A 27,562-nucleotide genomic window follows, 5' to 3' on the forward strand; every position below is an offset into this window, starting at 1 on the left:
TGTTTAAATGCTTTTCAAAGCATTTATAATATATATATTAACAGAATTCTATTGTTTTATTACCGATTGGAAAATTGGCGATAATGGCATTGATATTTCCGAAATATCAAAAATGTCATCGTATTTATATGTAGTGGAAATTTACAGAAGGCAAAGTGTTTCTGAAGTAAACCGACTCGCTTTACTTATTGTTAGATCGCGTGTCGAGTAGACTTCGTAAGGTACTTGAGCCGCATCGTCGCTCGTCCGAATCATGCCGTGAGTGACCAGCAAACGAAATGGCAACGAGTACGGTGTGCCGTATGTGTGGTATGATGCTATATAAATAATACTTGGCGCGAACCCTGATCAGTCGAGTTGCGGCGGCCGTACCTGTCGCAACACAATAATGCATCGTACCATAACAAACTGAAACCGGTTGTCCTTTTTCGCATCTTTCGCTGCTTCGCGTTCTCATTTACCTTAACCTTGTTCCGTGCTTGCATCGTGTGGCTTACATATTTTTTTCTTTTTGACACACCACTTTCAGGTGAATTCTTCATCTTTCTTTATCTTTTTCCCCATCTTATTCTTCGGTGTGTACAGAAGTGACCCGCCAGGATGTCGCACGATAATTTGGGATTTACTTCGAGTACGGTAAGTGACATTGTATCTACGTATAATTTACTTTATTCCATTTGCTTCTGTTTACCTTTCTTGCACATGACATTTTTACGTTTATTAATATTCTTTTCTTGTTTTCTACTTTGCATGGATCATTTGAATAAAATGATTGTTATCATTTAAATTACCTGTATCGATAGAAAATTGTTAGAATAGAAGTTAATAATCGTTAAATGAATTAATAATATTATTAATTTGATTCCTTTTTAATTTTATGCTTTGTTTATATTATGTTAATTAATGTCCAAATTAACAAAATTGAACATATTCGTTATATATTAATAATATAATTTAAATTTTATTTCAATTTGAGAAATTTTCATTTCACTTTTATGTCAGTTGAGATTGTTTTCACAGATCAAACTGCTTGATATATAATATGATGTACTATGGTCATAATAAGTGGCTCACTTCACGCTTATTTCTTTTCTACTTCTCAATAAGATGAAATAATTTTATAAGACACATTAATAATAAAGTTAATAATTTATAAAAGAAATATATTTATTGAATTAATGAAAAATAGTATAAAATTATAATATTTCACTTCAAATATTTTATTGTGCAATTCTAACGAATATAATCGAATTTTCTTCAACTTCTCTCTAACTTTTATCTCGAAATAATCGAATTAGAGAAACGATGACTCAATCGATCATGATATTAAATCGAAGGATAGGTCAACGATTTTAATCGATAATATCGGTTAATTGTTAATTTTTAATTGTACTCATACGAGTATTGCCAATCATTCGTGAATATTGTGGTGAATGTGAAAAGAAAATTTGCGTCTGAATAAAAAATTTTTTATATTGAAGAATAACATTAATCAAAGATATATATATATATATATATATATATATTAAAGTGATACCAATGTTCGCGATTTAAGGGAAATACATAATTTAATCAGAACAACTTTTTCATATTCGATATCAAATTCGAAATCTCGATAGATTTTTTCTTTCGTTTTGAGATTTGCATCATTTAAACGTGAAATTTAATAGAAGTATTGTTGTTCGAACGGTCAGTGAAACTGCATGTCCTTCGTATTGGTTATTATTATGAGATTTTTGTTCCATTCTTTTTTTTTTTTCTATGAATTCTAACTTTTTTCTGCGATTTATTAGATTTGAGATTTTTAAAAAAGAAAAATAAAGTAATATTTATCTGGTTTTAAAACAATGTGATATCATTGTTTGCAATAACAGTTGGTATTATTGCCAAGAAACCTTTGTTTAGGTTACTTTCACCTCCTTTCTGCCTTCGCATGCTATCGTATGAAGTTTTAAAATTTTATTAAAATTATCGAATGAAGTATTTTTCATTCGTTTTGAAATGTTTATTAAATATATATTAAATCAATTTCTATGATTTAAGAATTTATCTTATCACAATTAATCGTTAATTTATCATGACGGTAAGTGAACATTTGGTAAAACAGTCGTTTAAACAAAATTATCATCACATTATTGCACGTACAAAAGAGTGAATAGGAATTTATGTTAAGAATCGATAATCTCTGTGCTTATATTGTGAATTTAGATATCAATGTAAGCAATTAAAATCATTGAAAGTTTATGATGATTGTGAGTCGTTTATGATATTTGAATTTAATTTGCTAAGGAATTCATGTTTTGATAACTGTAAATCTAGGTAATCCATATTTGATAACAAATAAAATATGAGTTATAATATTTAAAAATATGAAGAACTCGCTCTCTTTTGTAAGATGGAGAAATCGAAATATCGAAAGTTCGATATATCGAAGAATCGAAAGATCGCGATATGAAAAAATCGATAATCGATTTTAAAATCTTTTTATTAATAATCGATTTTAAAATTAAAATATCGAATATTTAAACATTTGATCCATATTTCAAAGTTGATTTTATTAAAATTTGAACCTATGAATGTTATTATATTATTTTTTAATAATAAAATTTTTCTTTGTTTAATTTGATATATGACATATGATTATATACATATGCAATGCAATTATTTATTTCAAAATAATTGAATTTATTTAAACAAAAAAAGAAAAATAACTCTCGTTCTAGAAATTTACTTAGCATTTTTATCTGTAAAAAATAGAAAAGAAAAAAATTATTGCTCTTAATAATAATGTTAACTGTGATATCAAATATTTGTTACTTTGATTGCTCATCATTCTGACTGTTTACCTTCGTTTTATTTTCGTAGATCATATTACTTGATAATGATTTAAACGAAGGAATCGTTTGAATGGAACTTTTTTTTAGGAAATACTACGATAATGGCAAAAGTTAATAAATTTTCGAATCCAAATGATAATCGATCTATTGATAGTTATGTATGTATTTTTGTAAATCTTACGAAATGTTAATGTATGTATTTTTTTATATTAATAATGTTTTTTAAAATGTAATAAATAGATTATAGATAGTGATTTACTAAAGAAAAATTATATAATAATAACTATCGATAATTAAATGTTATTTAACAAATTCGCATGTTCACTTTAAATCTTAATTATCATGATAATTGTTTTTTTTTTAAGACAAGAAAAGAAAATTGAAAAGAAATATGGATTTGATTAAATATTACAATTCATTTGATTGAATTACATTTTTGCATTTGTAATTGAAAATTTATTTTTAAGCGAAGAAATTAAAAGACTGTCCTTTATCTTAGTAAAAATAATTATAATAAGAAATCAAATATGATAATCTTATTTACAAATATTAATTATATATATATATATTAATTAAATATATATTATTATAATAATATTTAATTTTATTAAATGTTAAATTAGATATTACGAATTAAATTAATAAATTTTATTCTGAGTTATATTATATTATTGAATAAAAGAATTTTTTTAAGTGACTCTAATTTCATGTCTATCTTCCACGTGTGGAATGATGAAAATAATAAACAATGTGTTTATCAATCCAGACCATATAGAAGTCTTTGATAGTGAAGTACGATGTACAAAGTTATTCAAGTAGATAACATTGTAACTACATATACTATCTACGAGATATTCCAGATAATAAATTACATAGGACTCGGTATAAAGTAAAGTTCACGTATCGCGAAATGCAGTGAAGTTATTTGAAGGTCTAATTTATTTATTTCGCGTTCGATTTAGTCATCGATATGGATGTCGATTAATCGACTTACTAAGAATCGAACTATTGCATATACATATATATCTCTGATATATCTACGGGATATATTGTCAAAGATTTACATGATTGGAATGTAAAAATATTCTACGTGATTGGAATGTAAAAATATTTCGCGATATTTTTTTTTTTAAATATATTTTATGATTATCGATCATTGGAACGTATAATAATAATTTTTATGACATGGCTATCAATATTTGCAGGAATTCAATTTCTGATAATTGACGATTTCATATTAGAGGAATGTATACATATGTACATGTATAAATCTAATATCAAAATTGTTTCAGATATTTAATTATAAATAATATATTTATACATGTAAAATTTTATCATTATATATACATACATGTGTATGTGTGTGTGTATATATACAATTATTAATTTCGAAGAAAACCTTTTTTTTTTGTGATTTATTAATACAGTAGTACACTACTGTTATTTATTATTCATTAATAATTTTCTTGAAATTACATTTATAGATTGATTTTTCTTTTCTTTTTGTTATTATTATTATTTTCAAAGGATATTTGTATTTACAGATTTTAAGCAATAACAAAGAAAAAAATAGGTCATTCATAATAGAATATGTCCTTGAGTTTCGAAATGTCTATAAATCACGCACTTGCTAATCGAAGAATTTTGTGTAAATACGAAGAAATAGTAGAGCATATGATTAAATAAAATTAAATTTTATGAGAATAATCTATCTGCACGCGCGTGTTTTATTAGTATTATTAATTTTTCAGTTATAAGATATTATTAATCTTGAATATTTAATATCACTCGTTACAAATATGATAAATCTGTCTTGTTATTTAGGATATATACGTATGTATATTAGGGTGTATATTTGATCATTGTTATACGATTTTTAAAATATGTACGTCATTTTCAGAGGGAGAAAGAGAGAGGAGGGAGAGAGAGAGAGAAAAAGAAAGAGAGAGAAATTATTTTAAAGGCAAATATGTTGATTCTGTGATTAAGTAAATACATAGTTATTAGCGTGGGTAGTATATTATGTAGAAGATTAGTTATTAAGAAGGTGTTAGCGTAATATATCAAGTGGCATATTAAATAGAAGATTCTATTTTATGTACGTGTACATATATATATATATATTTATATATATTTATATATATGTGTATGTATGACAGCATATGCGGTAGCATAATTATGCAATGGAATGTTAATGCAATCGAGAGTTCGATAAGATCGAAAAATTGGAACAATATTTGATAAATTGAGAAGTTCGTGGAATTTGAAAATTTCAGAAATTTTTAAAATTTGTATTTATGAAAAACTTTAAGAGTAATTGTAAATTTTAAATTTCCAAAATTTAAATTATTTCAGGATTTAAAAATTACAAACATTTTTTTTTAGAATCGCAAAAATTCAAAGAAAATAATAATGTTTGAAACTCAGGAAATTTTTATTCTAAATAATAGTTAATATATTCGTGATAAATTCGTAGAAAAATATTTCATTCGTCGCGATAAACAAATATCACTATCAGTTCATTTCAGTGAAATTTTATCATTTTATCATTTATATTGTATAAGATAAAAGTCATAAATTTCAAATATCCATACAATTTGAAAACATGAAGATGTTGAAATTATTAATAAAAGAACATGTGCGTCTGGTTTCGCTAAATTTTTTCTTTTAAAGAAATAAAGTAATCGACTGACGACCAGAAAATAACTTTCTATCTAATCTGGCAAACGAGTTTTGCTGATGTACATAAATACATCATTGGTTATTGGAAACAGATACGATAATTAGCATTTTTCTTGTATGATATTAGAAATGAATATAAATTATTTTATCTCATTCTAGATTGTATATTCCTTAAAATTGGCATTTTTCTTTTTACAAATATTGTTATGTAAAAAAAAAAAATAGCCCTTGGAAGTTTAATATTATTGTAAATTTTAAGGATTACATAAAATTTTTCTAAATTTTCTTATAAAATTTTCGATTTAATAATATTTATTCACTTTTTTTTTAAAGAAAAAACGGAATTGGAGAAACATTCAATATGCAAATGCTCATCGCAAACAATGGAACTCACGTAACTCCATTAATCTCCTGATTAACCGGTTACTCTACTTAGCGATATCCCTAATAATCCACGAGTATCGAGTAATTTACGATAAAATTTCCGTGTAACAACGGCGTTCCACTTTAAAAATCCATCGAAATGTTAAATGAAGTTACGTAGAAAGGAAAAAAAAAAGATTTTGATTCACTCGACAATAACACGTTTCAAATCGGTCTCGACTAACGACGTCCATTAGCGTACAAAGCTTTCTATTGCGAATAAATTAAACTCCTACGCCTCATTTTTTCAGAGCAGAAGAGGAAAGAAGTCTTTTTTTTTTTCTTACTTTTTTCGTTTTGGACAAGAAGCCGAAACGTAAAATTGTACGGAAGATCGTGATCTAACGAGACTTCCGGCCGACTCGTGTCATCGCGATTAGCCAGTGTTAAATTGCTGGATGTCCTCCTCTCGTATTTCTCGCTAATTTCCTTAAAACTGGCGTAATGTGTCAGTTTCAACGTCTTACATACCTCGCCTCAACGACACCATTTTTCTTCTCTTCACAGAGAGATTTGAAAGAGAGAAAGATTTCGGATAATTCAATCAGATGTTTGAAGAAGAAGATCGATGGGTTTCGATTAATTTTAATCGTGATTAATTCGAAGGATGAAGAATTCTTTTTCATTTGGAGGAGAAGAATTAATATCGTTGTAGATATAATTGTCAAATTATATGAACACTGTTTTTGATTTTTTGAAAATAATATTAATAACTCTAATTATATGATTCTATATCGAGTTTTTTTTTTCTTTTAGAGAAAAATTAAAACGACATCGATAGAGATTTTGTTCATAATTTAATTATTCCAAATTTAAAAGTTAGATATGAAACAATTGATGATACTAGACTTTGCATTTTATTCCATTCGATTTATTTCTGCTTTAAAGACGTGAAACGTATTCTTTTGTATGTTGTAATTTAATTAAAAATAAATTAATTATTTTCGCATTTATTAACAACTTTTAAAATTTTTCAAATCTGGGTTCTGTTTGTTCTCTTACATCGTGTTTTTCAAGTAATTATTTTTTAAGTAATTATCGTATATGCTTCTTGGCGCCTCTTCAATAATTTCTTGAAAAGTTATTTAATCATTTCATCATAGATTTCAATTTTCTTATCTTTTAAAGTACCATCTTTATCGTGATCAATTTATCGAATCTAAATCTCCCAAGATTAATAATTTTTTCTAAATTATTTCTAATTTCTAAATTCTCCTGTAATCATTAGACTTTGTAATAATAATCTCCTGTAATAATTAGATTAATATTGTTTTAATTTTTACTTAAAGAATCAATTTATAAATTCACTTTCCAAGTCAGGCTTTGTTTTTGTTAAGGAATATATATTTAAAAAAAAAAACAATATCGAAAGTAATCCTATTGACAACAGACACTTAAACAAGGCACGAAACTTTAGGCTGAACGAATTGGATAATGCCATATTATTGCAGCTTTCAACGACTTAAAGTGAAAAAATATGAATTAAAAGCTTAAGCAAACCACTCATTGTTTCGAGATAATTGTCATCTGTCGAATGGAAAGATCGATTACTGTTTAATAAAATTCTTAACATTGGATATTATCATATAATTATCTATTTCTACTTGATTTCCAATCAAGAAGATGATGCGTATTCACGATCCAATTTATTTTGATTAGATATTACATTTAATTAGCAAATGTCAAAATTATTATCATACAAAATCGATCTAATCGCAAAATTATTTTAACGTAAAACGAGAGATTTTAACATAAAAAACAAGAGAATATTATTTTTTTTTATTTTAAATAATAACGTGAGATGAATTTATCACGAAATTTTGTAATTCAATTTAATTTAATAAAGAAATATCTTAATGTTAGATATACCATTGTTTATATAGAAAATTATTAATTAAGATAAAATGTCGAATGATACTTGGGTTGTAAAGATTTAAAGTTGATTAACACAAAAGTTACTTTTTTCCTTTTCTTTTTTTCTTAACTATTCGAGAAAAGACTCCTTTCTAAGAAAATATTATCATAATGCAATGCAGTTATATCTAAATACTGGCTTTTGACTGAAAAAGGTTACTTGTTTTTAATTAATTTTTTTAATCTTTTGATACTTTTAAAATTTCTTTAATTACAAAACAAATTTCTGTATTCTGTAAATTGTGTATTGTTTAAAATATTTTAAAATACTGTTTTATATATTATTGACGATTAAATAAATTATATATATGTAGATTTTAGAGAGTAGATATATATGCAAATTAGTGACCTGTTTTGAGTTTGTTTAATATTATTTGTTACAAGATTAGCAATAATTATATTTGCTTGATGGGATAGGAAAAGAGATAAGATAATTTTATGTGGGCCAGTGAAATTATTGCCGAACGTAGCCATTTTTGTTTTCCTTTGAATATGATACATTTGAATATGATAATCGATTTAATTTATTTATCCAATTTAATTTATTTTATTCCTTATTTATCAAGTAAATTATTATATTTATATCAATCTATTTTAATTCATTATATATTAATCACATATAATAACTTTTACTTACTTTTAACATTTTATAACTTTTATTTCAAAATATGCGATATTATTACGTTATATTTATTACGATAGTATCGAAGTTCATCAGATTTCATTGAACTTTATGAAAAATTAATTAGTTATCTTCGTTAAAATCATTAATGAAATCAGATATTTGTTAAAATACTTCATCGGATACTTAATATCACTTAATACATTTCTTATCGAAACAATAATGAATAACAATCTATCAGACAAAAAAAATATCTTATCGATGCATTGTACATCGTCATGCACAAATATGCGAATTGATCATATATCGTGACATCTTTGAAAATAAAAATATTTTGTTGTCGAACAATCTTTTATACACGCTTCGAGATAAGGAAAAAAAAATTGATCTTAAAAAGTCGATCAAATAGATATGTTTTTCGACTCGAAGATTTTTTTTACGATTCGCAAATTGCAAATTGCCGGATAATATAATTTTCAGTTTATTCAAATATTTTTTCTTTATTTTTTCCTCTCTCTCTTTCCTTCAGATATTCGCGTAATTAACGTGTAATGATCATAAACATCATTCATTGTCTTTGTTCCAACCAAACACGACGAATAAAATATTTGAAAAACATTTCTATTAAATATAGATCAATGAATAATTAATTCATTTATTGTCGATATGCAAATAATGATAACTCAATTCGTGCAACGTCCGTGATTAACAGTTCTCAATAACAGGCTGAACCGTCATTGAAAATTGTTAATTGACAATGCGTAACACGTGTTACGTCTTGGCTGAGATATTGATTCAACTAAGTTCATTCATTCTCGATGACTTATGATTGTTAATTAATATATATATATATATATATATTTTTCGATCACAATTAATTTATTCAAATGTTAGTTGATACCTTGAATAATATCCGGTTCGAATTCCTTCGCGACACTCGCTCTTCGTCACTTCTATTGTCGTCATCGACGAACGATAGAATCAGCAGATTTATGTCAATTGTGTCGGAATCTTTGTCTTCTTGGAAATGGCATTGAACAGCTGCAAAGATGCATAAATCGATTAATCTAATTGTTCGAGCATTTTTTAAAATTTTAAATGATTAATTTCATAAAAGTTTTATAAAAATGAAATATTTATTCATATTTTTTTTCGAATAATTATTCCGTAATTTAATGTTTCTATGTATATGTAAATAAAAATAATTGTAACTATTTTCCAAAAAACGTTATATAAATAACTGTACTGAATCGATAAACGATTATTATTATTATTATTATTATTATTGTTGTTGTTATTATTAGCTTTTAACATAGAAGTTCGATGTTTAATATTTTGTAGACTATTTAACATGTGTGCAAATGATTTTGACATATGCAAATGATATGAGTCAGATGTTTTCCGATCTTTTGTCTACGTGAATATATATATAAAATATCATTGGAACCTCTTACGTATAACTCATAATATTTTCTTTGTTAGCAAATCAGTAGATACAAACATTCTTGGTCAGACACGTGTCCGGCTATCTGTTGCATCTCCAGTGATGCGACAATATGTTTTCTCAGGCAATCGAAGAATGTGTACGAAGTATAAAATTCTTCGTGTTATTAACCTCTTTAAATAATCTCTTTAACGATGGGATAAGAGGAAAAATAATTATTCCTTTTCTCTTTTTAAGTAAGCATGTGCTAAAATTAATTCCTTGTAAAAATATATATTGTTTATCGTTATATTAACGTTTGTAAAGGATTTTTCTGGAATCATGGTTGAATTGGGAAGAATTGCAATCAACATATAACATTATCTTTAATAACGTACATAATGATCCAAGCTTATTCCGCCAACAAACAATGTATTTATGTAAAAATCTTTTTCAATTCTTCAATTTAACTCTTCTTCTCTACTATTTGAAGATTAAGCGTTGCAATAAAAAAAAGAGACAATATAAAGTGTTGCAATGCAAGAATAAAAACAATAAAAAAAGTAAACAGTAATAAAAATCTGAAGAAATATATGGCAGAAAAACAAAGAAAGAAGGGATTAAGAAAAAAAAATTAAAATCTTAAATAAACTGAAAGAAAGAAAAGATAAATTAATTAAAAAATAAATGAATAAACCTTGAGAGATGGTAGTACAATTTAAAATCTATTCTTCGTAAACACATATAGGAGGGATGCCTATTTACAAAAATGTCGTTCTTTATTTTCTTTATCTCACGAATGATAACGACTCGTGAAATCTTTACGATAGGCCCATCGATCGATCTAGGGAAAAATTCCATTAAGAAATGGCGGGAAAAAATGATCATTTAAAATATTTTACTTACAATATTATTTAAATTCACTATATTTCTAATCTTTTTTTATGTAAAAGTTGAGTTGAAAATTTACAGTTTGTCAAGGATGATGGATTATCTTCGATATAGTCGATACGTCGTTAATATTTTTATTTATGACATTTACAAGATATCTGCGATATTAATATTTTTCATAATAATATTGTTTTGTAATAATTCATTTTTGCAGACTGTTATTCTTGAAACATGATTCAACGGTGACGGTTTTTACAAAATAATTTTTTAAAGGACTAAATGTATTTTTCAAAATTGTTTTAAATATTTATTTCTTTCCACAACATTTATTGAAATTGGAAATAAATAATATTCCATAATTCTTGCATACCAATATCTGAATTATTAAAAACTTAGTTAAATCGCCCATTATCCTCATGATGATTGTATTTTTTATAAATGAAGTTTTCAGTTATTTAAATTTTTGTTAATAGAAGCAACATGTATCGATTCATTTTAAAAATATAACGCAATAATTGTAAAAAGTAGAAAATGCTGTACTGTTCATTTATAATTCTCATACTTAATACCAATTTATTTTTAATATTATATATTTGATCGAAATTTTTCTGAAATATTAGTATGTATGATGTCACATCTCATCCATATATTTTCTTCTTTTTTTAAGAGAATACACAATCTGTAATAAAATACGAAATATGTTCTCCTATGTGTCTACTGCGCAAAAACGTTTTTTTTTTCGTTTTAAATAATCTACATTATTTAAGCCTCTGACTAATACACGTATATTTAAAAGAAAAATACTGTTAGAAGTAAATCGTAGATTTCATAGCGTAATCGTCTCAATATGCGTGTTTATATTTTTCAACGTGAGAATTAAAGTTCAAGTAATGGAAAAATTATACGAATATGAGAAAAATGTTACAACACAATGTATTTGATATTATATAATATCGATAACGATACATTTGATATTACATGTTGATATCGAAAAGCTTCTGGTACAATGATATTACAATTTGTTTTTCATTACTTTTTTTTTCTTTTTATATCTTCTTATCGCATTTATTTTTTTCCATTTTTTTCTATCTGGAATGTACATCGATATTGAAATAATATCTTCCATAATATCAGCTGTTTATCGATAGTCTGAGGCATTCGCACTAATCCTTTTGAGATCTACTGTTGACTTTTATAAGTGTAAATCGAACTAACATACTGAAACAAATATCTTTTGGAATAACAATTTTAATGATAAATATATACGATAACAATTTATTTCACTTCTCGTTACACATGCTAATTAATTATATCAATGATGAATTACAATTTATGAATAATGATAAGTTTTTTTTTTTTTTTAAATTCTCATGTTATATCTGATAATATGATAATCCTAAAATGCTCGTGCAAATGTTTCTTCGGAATAACATAGTTATAACGTTTTCAATTGGAACACAGTTGGAATTTTTAACTTCTACATACATTCTTATAAATTAATCAATCAAATGACAGAAATTTAATTTATCAATAACGTTATCATATTTTATTCCAATTTTATGTCAAAATTAATACATTTTTAAATGTGCATCATTCGTTTCCAATAATTATAACGAAAATTTAATTCAAATTTTTATCGTACCACACCTCTTAATTTCATTTCGAACTCTTTAAAAAGATAAATATTCAATATCTTTTTCGACATAGATAAGACTGCTTTAGACTGCTTATTAAATAACTCGAGCAACATTCATCGACTTAAAACCATCGCTTAAAAGGCAAAAGATATAAGCTTGTATCTCGAGCGAAATAAAATTTATTCGTCGTAAACGTCGTAAGATAATATTTTTATGGGGAAAAAAAGAAAAAAAAAACATATCATCTCGCGCATCCAACTCATCACGTATTCGACGAAAAACGGACTAAACATAAAGTTATGCTGATTGATATGGTTATGCCCGAGGAATATTAAAATCCGGCTATTTTGTCACGTAATATAAAAGTCACGTTCACGCGGTTATCATCGTTTTGTATGATCGTTATTCATCGCGATGAACCGTGAATTACGAATCGACGAGGATTCCAAAGCGAAAAATCGACGTATTCCCATTGTGAACCCATCCATCATTGGACACTGTACTGCTGATTTTTATCGGAGACAAACACCGCTTAATTTGCATCGGCGGTGTATTGCATTACGTATATTTCGCAGTGGCCAGTTATGTAAATCGTCTCTATTTTGCAATCTATTTAGAATCGTGTACAAGAGCAGAATTTTATTATTTCTTGATAATAGATTCTTAATAATGGAGAAGAATTCGTCATTTTTCGAGAGTTGGAACTTGTTTGGGAATATTTAATAGTACTTTTTTAATTTATAAGATAAAATTAGAGAGATTTTTGTTTGGAGAATGAATGGAGGCTCGTAAATTGTGCTTCACACTTTTAAGAATATTTACTTTCGATCAATGACAAAATTTCTTTTTTCCTCCAGGATACTTTGGATACCAAAAGGTGGTCGTCTTCTAGGAGCAATCAAAATGGGTACGTTCACCACGGTCAAATATTCACATTCTTCATCACAATTCTTCTTCACTCGTCAATTAATCTACTTATTCATAATCGTTCCAGTTACGATCCAAGCCACAACAAGTCCAATATCTACGTGTTGGAACTGGAGGAGAAGAAAAAGAGCGTGCAAGAGTACGAGGAGGATTATAATCCTTATGAGCACAGGATGGTCGCCCATCCAACCACGTAAGTATAATTAATAACTTTCCTTGTTACAATTCATATTTAAATAATAAAACAATACGATTTCTCCTGTTACCTGCAATTATCACTACTTTCTTCATTTCCTTATCTCTATCTTCATTCTTTTAAATTCAATTCGCAGAAAAGCTGCATCACTCACGGGATGACCTAATGATATCACGGATACCAGAGAATCGTGGATCGAATAGATCGATCGATATCAAGGGGGAAAAAAAAAAGAAAATAAAAAAACAAAAAGAAATAAAATCGAACGAATCGATATCGGTCGGATAGCCAATGCATAATGTTGAACACCGCGTGCATTCGAAACGACGTTTCATTTATTCCAACAGCGTTTCTCTAGATACAAATTATCCGGTAATTTGTTACGACGATTAGCCACGAAGCGGAAGAATAAGATTACCTTCAAGGAAACAGCTTGGAAAATGCTGGTTAAAAGATCGATTTATGACGAAACCTAGGTTCTCTGGAAAATGATAATTAATCACGCGATTTTCGTCACCATACGTGACGAAATTTTGTCCACACAAATTTAAACCGTGATTTTTTTCTCTCGATTAAATCATTCATTCCTCATCGAATCCATCTTTTCCCTTATCATACCGAGCTTGGGACTAAATTAAAGGGGCAATTATCGCAATTTAAATTTTTAATCCTTGAGAATTTACAATTTTTAAAATTAAAAAACGGGGGACTTTTTTGGTTAAATATTTCAGGAGCTTCGAGACGTTGCTGCACCTGCTTAAAGGCAGCTTAGGAACCGGAATACTCGCGATGCCAAGGGCTTTCTACCACGCTGGCTACGGTATTGGCACAGTCGCGACCATAATCATAGGTTTATTCTGTACTTATTGTATGCGGATACTCGTCAGCTCCGAATACGAGCTTTGCAAGAGGAAGAGGGTGGCTTCGTTGTCTTATCCGGCTACGGCGGAGGCTGCGCTGGCCGTGGGTCCAATGCCGTTCAGGCGATTCTCAAGGGCGTCCGTGTGAGTAGTTTAATCGTATTTAATCGTCACGCAGGATGATACGTCTTGTAAATATCCTTGGGATATTTTTGAAACATTCCTTGAAGGAATACGAGTATGATAACGAGAAACAAAATTAATAAAAATTATTTTGAAGGACGATTTCGACAAGGAGAATAAGAAATTCAAAATTTAACAACTTAGAGATTCCAAATTTTTCTGTTAACCTGTTAACTCGATTTCTTTTTTTTTTTTTGAAATGAGAATTAAAACGAAAAATCTGTTTTTCATATTCTGGTGTAACTGAGATACTTAGGTATAATTGTAAATTGGGATTAATAAAATTAATTCAAGTCAAATCATTATCATAAATGAAAGTTTAGATATATTTTACATTATTAGCTTAAGCTTAAGCTTAATTGATTCGTCTTCCACGGTTAACAGGTTAAGGATCGATGAATTTTTGTAATAATTTATCATTAGTTCAATTTATTTTTAGAAGAAGAGATATCGACTAGTAAGATTTATTTAGTTACATCGAAATTTTTTGAAAAGATTATCCTTAATTTATCACTATTAACACGAGAACGTGTTAAATCGTGTCAAGATCGCGATACGTAATAAAAAAAATAGCATAATAAAAAAAAATGAATGGATTTGCGTGCAAATAAATGTTTAACGAGATTATCTCTATACAGCGCAATAATAAAGTAATCTTGTTGAAATTTCAATCGAGAAAAATCCTTTGTTTGCAGTCACACGATAAACCTATTCCTTATGGTATATCAATTGGGAACTTGCTGCGTCTATACCGTATTCATCGCAACGAATTTGAAAATGGTTAGTACAATTATCAATTAATCGTGAAATTCATCAGTAGGATTAAAAAAACCATTCATCGAAATCATTTTCATCGATTCTCCCCATCATACGACCGATCATTTGAACTTTTAAACAATTAAAAATATATTTGCGCGTATCAACGCTTTTATCAACTTGCGAATTTCTCCCTCTTTTTTTTCCTTTTTTGATCTAATAAAAAAAAGATATTAGAACGATTGAAATTAGCAGAAGAGAATTAAAATTTTGAACGGGAAAAAGAGGAAAGAGGGAGAGAATTGTGAATCAACTCGTCAGTGAAACTTAATCAAGATTTAAAAAATCAAGTAGACCTAAAGCCAAATAGATAAACCTAATTAGAATTTAGTGTCAGTTAATTCTAATCAGATTACAGATAATGTGAATTCAAATCCAGTTCTGTACCTAATAAGATTTCATCTAAATTCAAGTGAACGCTACTTAATCCACAATTAAACCTCATTAAAGATTCGCTTCCACTCGTATAAACTCAACTCACACAATCAAACCTGATACAATAAAAACTCGTCTCAAATTCCTCTCAACCAGCATCGTTAAAAATCAACGTTCAAAATCGCTCCTCTCATGAAAAACCAAAATCGCCAATTCAACATTTAAAATTAATACAAATCTTCAATCTCCAATTTCCCTTTTACCAAATCCAAAAAATAAATTCTACTCAAAGATACTCAGAAATCAATTCATAAAAAACGTTGTAATTAACTGAAAATGCTCGATTCAAGCAACCAATGACATCACCTATTTCGTTAGCCAGCTCCGCTCTCCATCTTTCCCCGACGAACGTAAGCAGAAATGACTCACAGAGATTTCGCTACTCTTGTTACTCGCGCTGATCTAGCTTTTACCGCCAGGAATCCCGCTCTAAAGCGGCGCGACCAGACTGTGTAGTGGCACGAGTGTAGGCAGAGAAAAAGAGAGCATGTAGGTCAGGGAAACACGGCACGAGGAATGAACGATTAGACGGGCCGACGCGTCGTCGTAAACGCCGAGCAGCCTCGAGTCAAGGTGATAAATACACGGTTTCAGGTTCGTTGACATTTTTATCATCGGACGATGAGGTAGGATGGGGCTAGATTTTTTTTCTTCTTTTACCGAGGACACCGAGACGGCCCGTTTCGGTCATCGTCAAGTATCAGGAAGAGGCTCGAGGCTTTTCTTCTTTCTTGACCGTGGAATTAACATAAAAGGTGTCTCGAGGGTACTCGCCTCCTTTTGTTTTTTAATTTTGGTGCGAGGATATTTGTTCTAACGCTTGTCTTTTTTTTTTGTTTTACCAAAAAAGAGTATTCCTGATTTAGAAGGTGTGATGGTTTATTTATTAGATGGTTTTTCTTCGAGATCAACGAGATAGTGCGCGAGAAGAGAAATTTGGAAAATTTTTTTTTTTTTTTTTAGATATTTTCGTCAGTATTCTTCCAATATTTTTACCTCGAGATTGTTTTTCTTTCTTTTAATGCGCCTCGATCGATGCCTCGAGATCTCTCCAAGAATGCGATCATTATATAACTCGTGCCCCCTCCTCCTTGCCAATCATTCGCACAATTTACAAGTCTAATTTTCATGCAGTTACAACTTCTTCGTTCGACGCGCGGCATTCCTCTTCGACTTTCGCGAATACGCAAATAAAAAACATATATATTCCTCCTTAATTATAATACGAATTATTCGATCGAGGAAACAATTGCGTAATCGCGTAAGATATTTTGCAAAAGTGCGTCAAGGATCTTCCGTAATCGGAAGGATTTGTAATAAATCTCGAAAGAAGGTCGCCTCGATTACTTTAGATTTCGTTTCTGAGTAACCTCGTTCCATCCTTTTCATGGAAATTCCCCACACGTATGGGGACGAAATCCGATCGTTTGTTAATTCGTTGGGGTTCGTTACACTAGCCCCGTTACATTAGAATCTTTCCAATCGTTACAATTCGTTTTTTGTTGAAAAAAAGAAAATCCAAATTGAATTCTTCAGAGAGATTGTTCATAGAGAAACGAGACCTTTCCTTTGATCACTTTAAACGGTATATTTCGTAATATTTCTTTCTAAACATTAAATAATATTTTTAATTCGAAATAAATATTTAATGTATATAACTCGTAGAAATATTATTTCGAGATCAATTATATTTATAATCGTAATAAATTTTTTCACTAAATACCACGATATATAGTCTACATTGTATAGAACGCGACGGATAAAAATGCTTAATACAAAAGGCTAAATCTATTTTCGGTATCTAAGGAATAAGAAGTGAAAAATAGAATAAGCGGTTACGTATCTTACGACGCTTATTGCGTTTCGATTAAATGGAAAGTAGCGTATAGATCCCGTTCATTCTTTTCCCACTTGCTTGTTATATCGCGTTTCGACAATTCTTATCATCAAACTTATTTACTTCTACGTAATATCACTTCTTTTATACAAATTCTATATCCGAAAAACGATTCGATTTACAAAAAAAAAAAAAAAAAAAGAAATTCGTGCCAACTCTATACGTACCCCAAAACGTAGTCCCAATTTCACTTGCATTTATACGTCGTTCCGATATCACGATACCCCAGCCACGAATATTTCGAAACTTCACGATCGATACACTTCCCACCGATATACTGTTCCCACACAGAAAACCTTCTAGCCGTCCTAACAATCCTTTCTCCGTGACTAAACGCACCGACTAAACAGAGCCAGCCAGTTCAACAGGTGTTCGTTCACTCGAGAGATAGATAGAAAGAGAGAGAGAGAGAGAGAGGAAAGAGGGAGGAAAAAAGAAAATATACACGCATAATTCGAAAGCTCACCACGATTTTCGAGCACGAAATCAATGATACTGATCCAAGGAGGATGGATTTTCTGCGAATTCGATTCGTGGAACGAATGGAGCTCGTTCAAAGGAATCAAGTTTTCCCGAGTGTGTTGTTGCCGCTCGTTTCATCCACGTTTTCTAACCACTTGCCGTAATAACATGTGTCGTAACTGAACTATCCATTACATTGCCAGCGCAGGAGGTCTGCGTTCCATTGCACAGTGAAACGGGCGCGTACACACACATGCACACCTGCGCGCGCGACTATCCATCTATCCAGTTTCCAAACGGGTCGACACAGACACAGAAGAATTTTGCTTGAAATAATCGGTCGACCGGTATCGCTCGCGGATATGGATCACGTTGGACGTGATTTGCCTCCTCCTGCTTGCCTTTGGGGGAGGAGGGAAATCAAGGGGTCGAAGATTTATTTTTCGGGTTTTCCTCTCGCTTTGTTTGAAATTTTCGTTGGAATTCGGGTAAATAGGTTTCGTTTCTTCTTGTAAAAGTGGTTGATTCAAGAAATTTGGCGGTTCCATGGATATTTGTTTGAAGTTTATTCGGATTACGTTTAGCTTCGTTTGATTGGGAAGAAAGTGATGATGCTCGTTCGAGATTTTCATTTATCTTTATTAAGGAAAGGAAAATTTTTTAGAATACGTTGAATTTACTTTATTGTTATTATTATTATTATTTATTGTATAGAAAAACTTCCATCGTAAGAAAGAGTTTGCTTCCTTTTGATCTTATGATAAAAATTTGTTAAATTTTCCTTATATATGTATTTCCTAGAAGAAAGTTTATAAACAACCTGATTCACTGATTTCAATTTAGATTTTTAGCTAACGTAGGATCTCTTTCCAAAAAATTATTCCTTGTTATTCGATACAATTAATCCAACCTGAATTATTATAACCAATATCTAATCGCGAAAAAGCAAAGGAGAAAAAGGAGATTGGATAATAGTGCGATTTCTCAATCGATCAATTAAGATTCGTCGTTCTGTAATTTGAGAATAAAATAGGGGAGGGGGGAAAAAAAGGAATAAATTTCAAAGAACTTCTAACGGAAGTTGTTAATTGGACAATCGATTGAATATCGCATTACGATTCGTTGTATAACTCGAATAAACCGATCGAAATCGGTTTAATCCGGCTACGACAGGAAATAAAATGTTGCTGTATCGGTTCGGGAAGTGGAAGATAATTTTTCCTGCAATAAAACATATCCCATTCGTGCGTGAGAAGTAAAATCGAACCGGTTTCGCTAATATCTGAATAGGGGAAAATATTCGGTCGGTTTTCAATATCAAAACCTAGTTTCAAAGATTGATTTGATCGAAGAGAAAATAGAGAAGGCGAGAGAAGAAAAGATAAAATGGAATCAAGAAAATGTAGCGTATTTCTCAATATACGCTAATCTATAACAAGTTCATTAATCCTGACATAAACAACAACTTTTATTTCCATTTAATCCAATTTTTTTAATCAAAATCACATAGTTAAAAAACACGCATTGATTGAATCACGTATTTTCTTTTTATTTGATCGATACTAGGAATTATTATTATTACCTTTATTACCTTTATCATCGATATCGTTATATTTCTCTCCAAGTGTAGCCAATAAATACTTTTTGTAATAAATATTACATAACCATCCCGCGAAAAATCATTTCTTCGAAATACAATCAATATAATCTTATTAATCCTCCACTATCCAATTATACTTACCGATACGAATTATCGCGGATTCTATCCAATTGATGATGCACCAAAGCGCTTATATTTTCCCCGTTCTCGATCGTGCCCTTGCAAATCCGATTAAGGCATTCCGCCCTCTCGATCGTACATCCTGAAACGAGACAGGAATTAGAATAACGAGAGCCACGGTCGCGTATACACAGTCAACGCGCGAATAAAAGAGGTTTGACCAAAATGGCGTCGCCTCAAGGCGATCTACAAGTTAGAGGTGGTAGCGTTTTCCATCCAATATTTCTTTTTCCTTTCGATCTCGTTCGAAGAGCACGTCGAGGACCCCTCGAAGAGTGATCGAAGAATAAGAGAAATACGCGTGTGTGTACATATATATCGTTCTATATTTGGCGTGATTAATAATCTTTCGATTCGTAACTTTCGTTTTTGTCAACTGGAGGCGTTTCGTTTCGTGTTATTTCGCGGTCGAGAGATTGGAATGTATCGTGGGGCTTGCGAAACTTGTGAGATAGAGAAAATGAGAATTCTTGAGCGCGATAGTACGTTGAACAGTAAGTTTTACACGTGTCTCGCACGTGTGTCTTGGGCAGATTGTAATTGGCATACTTGCTAATGAATCATGCACGTATTTGATCTGTTAGAATTTCGTATAATTTTTAGACGGTGACGGTGATCATTTATTTTTGAATCTTCTTTGTATTGCATTTCCACCAATTCGACCATATCCAAGCCCGATCATATCTGACGATATAATCTCTCAAATTAATGTAATCTAACAAATTGATTGTTCAACTGCTACTTCTATAATTGGCACAGTATGCATTACGCTCAGTGTATATCAATCTATTTTATGATACTATTATATATATCTTGCATAGTAATCTATTTATAGCGGAACGTTTGTTTTGGATATTATTATGCTTAACGTGGCCTTATATTCCTCTTTGATTTTTAATTACTTTTTTTAACAGATTACTGTTTATTTCGATGCGATTTCTTCTTCTTCTTAAATTAATGAAATAAAAAATTAATTATATACTTCTTCTTCACATATGCTCCAATACGATACAACTGCAATACAATATACAGTTTCATCTGCGACAAAGAAAAATTAATATATCGTGTTGGATATATAAACACGTTGGAAACAATGCATCATTCGACAATATACAAAGTGTATAGCGTGTATACACATCTCATCTTCTCAAAGTAGCAAGCAACATCGTGGCTATTATTCCTTTCCTTCGTATTTACCGTAATCGCGTCACATTTAATACGATGTTGCCGCCATTCAATCATGCCGTGTTGAACTTAGTAATATTACGCTCGAGAAAATGGCTAGTGACCGGTACCTTCACCATACCTCCACCATTACCACCATTACCGTGGCATTTACCGTGCACAGTGTACTAATACCACGGTTTATCGTACTATTATCGTTTTGTGCGTGCCATTCGTTAGAATTTCATTATTATACCTGCGTGAAACGTGTGTAAACACATGTTTTCGATAAAAGAACGAGAGGATCACGTTGTTCCGCCATCCGGAACACGCATAATTATCGTGATCTCAATAAAATCACGATCGTACAAAGCGACGTTACGCGATCCTATTTTAATATTTATAGTCCATTCAAAACGTATGTATTTCTACGCGTTAAACTCGAGCGGGATTATAAATGGAATTTCTTCATTTCTTCTTCTTCTTCTTCCTCTTCTTCTTCTTCTTCTTCTTCTTCTTCTTTTCAAGGATACGTATATGCAAATATTCTACGAAACGAGTTATAAATAAGGCGGTAGTGTCGAAAAATAGATAACTGTAATGGATCTCGAAAGTTTTTTTCTTTCTTTCTTACATAAGTTACATTGACATTGTCTGTTGTGTATTTTTAGGATTTGCTATTTCTGGGATTCGTGGTTTAGATCGATGTAGAAAATGTGATAATAGAAATTTGGCATCGCTGAATGAACGTATGAATATTTATGGAATTTTTATTATCGTTTTATTTCATCGTTCGAGTTTTTTGAGTTGAAAAAATTAAAATGATAATAATAATAATAATAGGAAATATATATTCAATTTTTGATTTATAAATTGGAGTCAAAAGAAAGAAAAAAAATTATCCAATTCATAATTTGTTTCCAAAAAATTCCACTAACACAATTAATTTATCTCATTTCACTATCAGAAATCATGGAATTCTTTCACTGATAAAAACTTTTATTCCACTTAAAATTTTATCGAACGTGTTATCGTAACATTCCTTAGGATTAAATAAAATTTATTGATCTTTAAGACACGTTGCAATTTTATAGAGAGAATTAATCTAGACTAATCGAAATCAGTGATCAAAAATAATAAAATTAAAATCGAGATCGAAAACGAAATAATTAATAAAACGTTCCATATATTTTATATCAATAATTAATAATTTTCTATCACCGACATCAATTACGTTATCGATTAAAATAACAAACAAATAAATTATATGTCAAATGATAAATTGAAATAAATTCCAGTCTCTCTTTGTTATAAAAATCAGAAACACGAATTAAAAATTTAACTTTTAATGATCGACAAAAATTTTATCAATTTCCTTTACCGGAAGTAGATACACGCCATTGTTAACTTCTACTAAAACGGGTCTTTTCATCGTCAAACAGATCCATTCTTGTATACCGACCAAGTCGGTTACGTAATTACGTAAAATGCAGGTTTATATAAGGCAATCGTTCGAAAGAAACTCTTTCTCTAAGGAAAATTACGTTCAACGCGAGAACTCGATGGTTCATGGCAAAAATGTGCTACAACCGTGCTCATGTTGCGTCATGTTTTCATTACGTAAGGCGAAGGTTGTACCGTCGGTAAATGGTACGTGTTAAGAACCGAGTCGTGGCTCATTTCCGGCCGCCCTTGAATTCAAAACGCAACAAAACGCCCGATATCGACGACATCGATAACGATCGTTCAACGCGACAGTTTTGTGATTGAAAACTTGTGAAAAGTTGAGAAATAACGGAGAATCGCGAGATGAAAAGAATAGGAGGAGAAGAAGGGAAAGGAAACGTAAAAGGAGGTTGAGGTAAAGGAGAAAGTAAAGCGAATTGATACAAAACAAGAGGAAAGTGATGTAAAATGAAAAGCAAAGAAAAAGTTAAGTTAAAGTAAATTAAGAACTATAGTAAAGTGAAATAAAACAAAAATTGAGTTATTAAGAGAAGCAAAGTGAAGATAGTTGAACAATAATAGAAATATTTTGCATGAAATGTATATAGACATTAATGTTATTTCTAATAACATCGATCTAATCTGTCACATGCATCCTTAATTTTTACACTACGTTCATGTCAACATGCTTCATTTAATTACACATAACATAACTTTATACAAAGTATAAAAGAATATAAAAATTGTATGTATTTTCATTTCTTTTGGAAATAGTAAATTTCACTTCTAAACAAACTAATGAATATTTCCTTCTTTTTTGATTTCAGGCATTGAAAACGTATGTTTCAGATATCGATCTCAGGCTGTACATGCTAGCAATCTTGCTGCCCCTGATCTTGGTCAATTGGATCAGAAATCTAAAGTTCTTGGCGCCGTGCTCCACGGTAGCTAATTTCATTACGTTCATCGGTTTTGGCATAATATTGTACTATATATTTAGGGAACCTTTATCATTTGAAAATCGCGATGTGATCGGGAACGTGGAAAACTTTCCCCTTTACTTTGGCACTGTGCTCTTCGCTCTCGAGGCTATTGGCGTGGTGAGCATTTATTTATAATTAACGGAATTTTGAAACGTTTCTTAAAATTATAAATGGAAAATTTACAACTTAATTTTGAAACTTATAAATTTTAACCAATTTTATATCATTTCGACACGACTTGTAATATTTGTTGATTAAGTTGAAACAATATTTCAAGTTTCAAATGATTAGAAAAAGAAACTCTGGACAATTGCCACCATCTTTCGTCCCTAATTCACAGATCATGCCACTGGAGAACGAAATGAAGAAGCCAAAGGTGTTCATGAAGACTTTCGGCGTGTTGAACATAGGGATGGGCGTGATAGTTGCCCTTTACACAGGGATGGGCTTCTTCGGGTACATTCGTTACGGCGGCGCCATCGAGGGTAGCATCACCTTCAGTTTGGGGGAACCTCTGGCTCTGGCCAATGCTGTTCAAATATTGCTGGCCATAGCCATCTTTTTCACCCATCCTATCCAGTGCTACGTCGCGATCGACATCATTTGGAACGAGTACATCGCCCCAAATCTCGAGAAGAATTCGCACAAATTGTTGTGGGAGTACGTCGTGAGGACCAGCCTCGTCCTTCTCACGTGTAAGTGAACGTCTGTCTGAGAAGAGTCCTTCACCCGATCTGACGTCAACTCCAGCCAGGAATCGAACCAATGGCCGCATATTGATCACACAGCATCGATTATTCTCGTGTTGCTAAAGTATCGAGCACGATTTTTATTCTTACGAGATACTTGAACACGTTTTCCCCTTTGAATGCGTTCACATTTGACGTCACGGTTAAATTATCCTTTTCGAGATGCTGAATAATTTTTTTTCATAGTGATAGGAAAGAAACTTTTCTTTTTTAAAAGGAAGATTCCTCGGTATTAAACGGACGAGATATTTTATTCTTTTTGATTTTAATTTTAGATGGGATTAATGAGGGTTAATTGAGGCTTCAGATAATCAGAGTTAAATGAAATATAAGTGTTATTGAATCTTGAGCTCTTCCTGCTCAATGTAATTGGTGTAAAGGCTTATTTGCGTTTGATTCAAACTGGTTAAAACTAACTATTGTACAAATATAACTACTTCTCAGATTCTCCCTGACCCGTGACCTGATCCCTTCTGACACTGAGTAATTATTGTGAAGACCTAATTGAATCTAACCGTACTTCATTGAAAATCTTCTTTTGATATCTATTTATTTTTTATCTCTCTATAAGCCAAATTTATTAAATTCAATCCCATTCATTTATAAAATCATCCAAATAATTTTAAATCCTTGTAAAAAAAGAAAAAAAGATCCAAATTTATCGATCGACCACAACTTCTCTTTGATAAAAATTTGATCATCGACTGAAAGATACTTAAAAGAAAAAAAAACATTTAAACGAAGCAAGATAACAGAACGTCGATTAAACCTGTTTTCTGTCCGTTTCTTGCAGTCCTGTTGGCCGTGGCGATCCCCCAATTGGACCTCTTCATATCGCTGTTCGGCGCCCTGTGCCTCTCGGGCCTGGGATTGGCGTTCCCCGCGATCATCCAGATCTGCACATTTTGGACGGTGTGCGACAGAACGGAGAGGTCAATAATGGTTGCGAAGAACATGTCTTTGGTGCTTTTCGGGATTCTCGGCCTGATAGTTGGCACCTACACCAGCCTTCGCGACATCATCAAGACCTTCTCATGAACCGTGCACCTTGGAACTGGTGTACTGAAAGGGTCGATGAGGGGAGAGCGATGCGTGTAGGCAACGAGAAAGGGAGGAGGAGCGGGGAGAAGAGAAAGAGCGAAGGAATGGAGGAATCGTTCGTGACAAGAAAGGGAGGAAATGTGATACAGTTTAGCCGTTTAATCTAATTAAACTAGCGATCTATCTATCTAGTATTTGGACTGAGTTTGGAAACGAGTCTAAACCAGCCACGTTTCGAATTATCTTATTTTATTTTCGCCGATGGGGGACACGTTTGTTTTCCTCTCGTTCCGTATTTAAAAGAAGAAGGAAAAGAAGAAGAGATAATGATATATATGCGTTGATCGCGTGATTAAGTAGCCGGAAGATATAATAGTTCGTAAGTGGAAAAAGATAGAAAAAGGGCGACGCCTGGTGTGTCTGATTCGACGATACATTGTGTTCGACTTATTGTAAAATATAAATATCGAGTAGTGGTATATCTTCGCTTGACAAAACTGTACCTTTTTTTTTTTTTTTTTCTAATCGTTTTCGCTTATTATACTAACCGTGCCTTCGACCACTGATCATGCAATTTCTTATTCGAAGACACGAGCGATATCTCGATACGATCGGTCGGTTAGAGATTATATATAGATCGCGAGTAAAGAATTTGTTGTATTTATGATACAAGGAGGGAGGCAGACTCGAGAAGTGCAGCTCGACCTTTTTTAACCCCTTAACGTATACGTATGTATTAATTACGATCGACGGTCGGTAATTTGGCAAAAATTGATTAATTTTTGGCATATTACGATTTCTGGATATTCTTGGATAAATGCATCGCGTTGTAACACAGTTACATGTTTGTTTTTAAAAAGTTGAAATCTATCGTTCGAGCGATAGATTATCAAAAAAAAAAAATCTATTGTATATTGTGGCATAACACGTGTTAGTTATTGCTTTTAATAACTAAATTTGATACAATATACATTGATTATTATTTTTTAAAATCATCTCTCTCGTGATACACGATATGCATTGATTGATTATTATTATTATTTATTTATTTATTTTTTTTTCTTTTAAAAAAGAAGCTAAAATTTCCCATATATGCTGGTCTATATCAGTAGTATTGATAAACGTCATACGCAATGATGGTTATCATATAGTTGAAATTGTGAAATGAATTAAATCGATGAAACAGATCAATAGATTCTTGTACGTTAAGTGGTTATTAAACGATTATTTAAACGATTAACGCGAGTTGATGTGTTCTGACCGTTAATAATTCTCATCTAAACGATAAGGATCGATGACTGAAAAATGAAATGTGTTCTTGTGACATTTTGAGAGAATCTCGGCATGCAACATCATTTCATTTTTTATTCAACACTATCATTTTCTTCAAAGCGACATTGTAAATTTGTAATGATAATAATAATAATAATAATAATGATAATAATGATAACAACAACAACAACAACAACAACAATGATAATAATAATATCAGAAATATCATTCCGTCCACGATTCTTTGTTGGGATGGCAAAGGATGCATGCCTGAAATTGTTTCTGAAATATAATTGGTCAATCGATTAATTGGCGAGGAAACGAGGAATGATATTTCAATGGATTTTTTTTTTTTTTTTTATATAGACGATACATATGTATATAACTGAATATAGAGAATATAATTGTGAATTAGGAAATTTGATACGGACGATGATGTACAAAAAAAAAAAAAGGAAAAAAAAAAAAGAAAAAGAGAAAGTTGTAATAATAAGGAATAATAATGAAATATCGCGTAAGAACGAAATCTCTCGGTTTTTAAGTATGTAATATTATTAAATTATTATTTATTTGCGTAAGATAAAAAAAAGAAATATTAATCTGGAACGCGTTATTTTCTTTTTTTCTCTTCTTTTTATATTATATAACTAAGCAGGGTACGTACTCGATACGTCTTCCTTCTAAAATAAACTAAACTAAATATAAATCGTCGAAATGATTAATATATAAATTATAGTGAATACGGATTATAAAGAAAAAGAAAACCCCTCTTGTTTTTTTTTTTTTTTTTATCTACTTTACTGCAGAAGATATTATATCATTTGTAGCCATGAAATAAAATTTGTTGTGACAATCAACGTTTGTACAAATAAGAATTTTCTTATTTCCAAAATTTCGACCGATAACTTCAGATATATTCTAA

General features: G+C 30.6%; 2 protein-coding genes across 3 annotated transcripts in view; one reads left to right on the forward strand and one right to left on the reverse strand.

Annotated features, from left to right (window-relative positions):
• The window catches only part of LOC107997289 (lysophospholipase D GDPD1), a 38,105-nt gene that overhangs the window by 10,395 nt on the left and 148 nt on the right, over positions 1 to 27,562 (reverse strand). The window contains exons 2-3 of one of the 2 annotated variants that reach the window (XM_062072383.1): positions 19,947 to 20,067; positions 9,380 to 9,519 (exon numbers count right to left, since the gene is read on the reverse strand). The gene's annotated coding sequence lies outside the window, so the exon portion shown is untranslated. Of the gene's footprint in view, positions 1 to 9,379; positions 9,520 to 17,910; positions 18,334 to 19,946; positions 20,068 to 27,562 lie in introns of those variants that run through there. The other variant, XM_062072384.1, reaches the window with a different exon arrangement.
• Positions 193 to 27,509, forward strand: LOC108000919 (proton-coupled amino acid transporter-like protein CG1139). Its single transcript, XM_062072382.1, has 8 exons — positions 193 to 636; positions 13,287 to 13,336; positions 13,424 to 13,549; positions 14,284 to 14,556; positions 15,291 to 15,375; positions 23,423 to 23,695; positions 23,919 to 24,273; positions 25,121 to 27,509. The coding sequence occupies exons 1-8, from the start codon at positions 601 to 603 to the stop codon at positions 25,363 to 25,365; spliced, it is 1,443 nt and encodes a 480-aa protein (XP_061928366.1). The 5' UTR covers positions 193 to 600; the 3' UTR covers positions 25,366 to 27,509.

This window comes from Apis cerana, linkage group LG3 (assembly GCF_029169275.1).
Source record: "Apis cerana isolate GH-2021 linkage group LG3, AcerK_1.0, whole genome shotgun sequence".
Lineage (NCBI taxonomy): Eukaryota > Metazoa > Arthropoda > Insecta > Hymenoptera > Apidae > Apis > Apis cerana.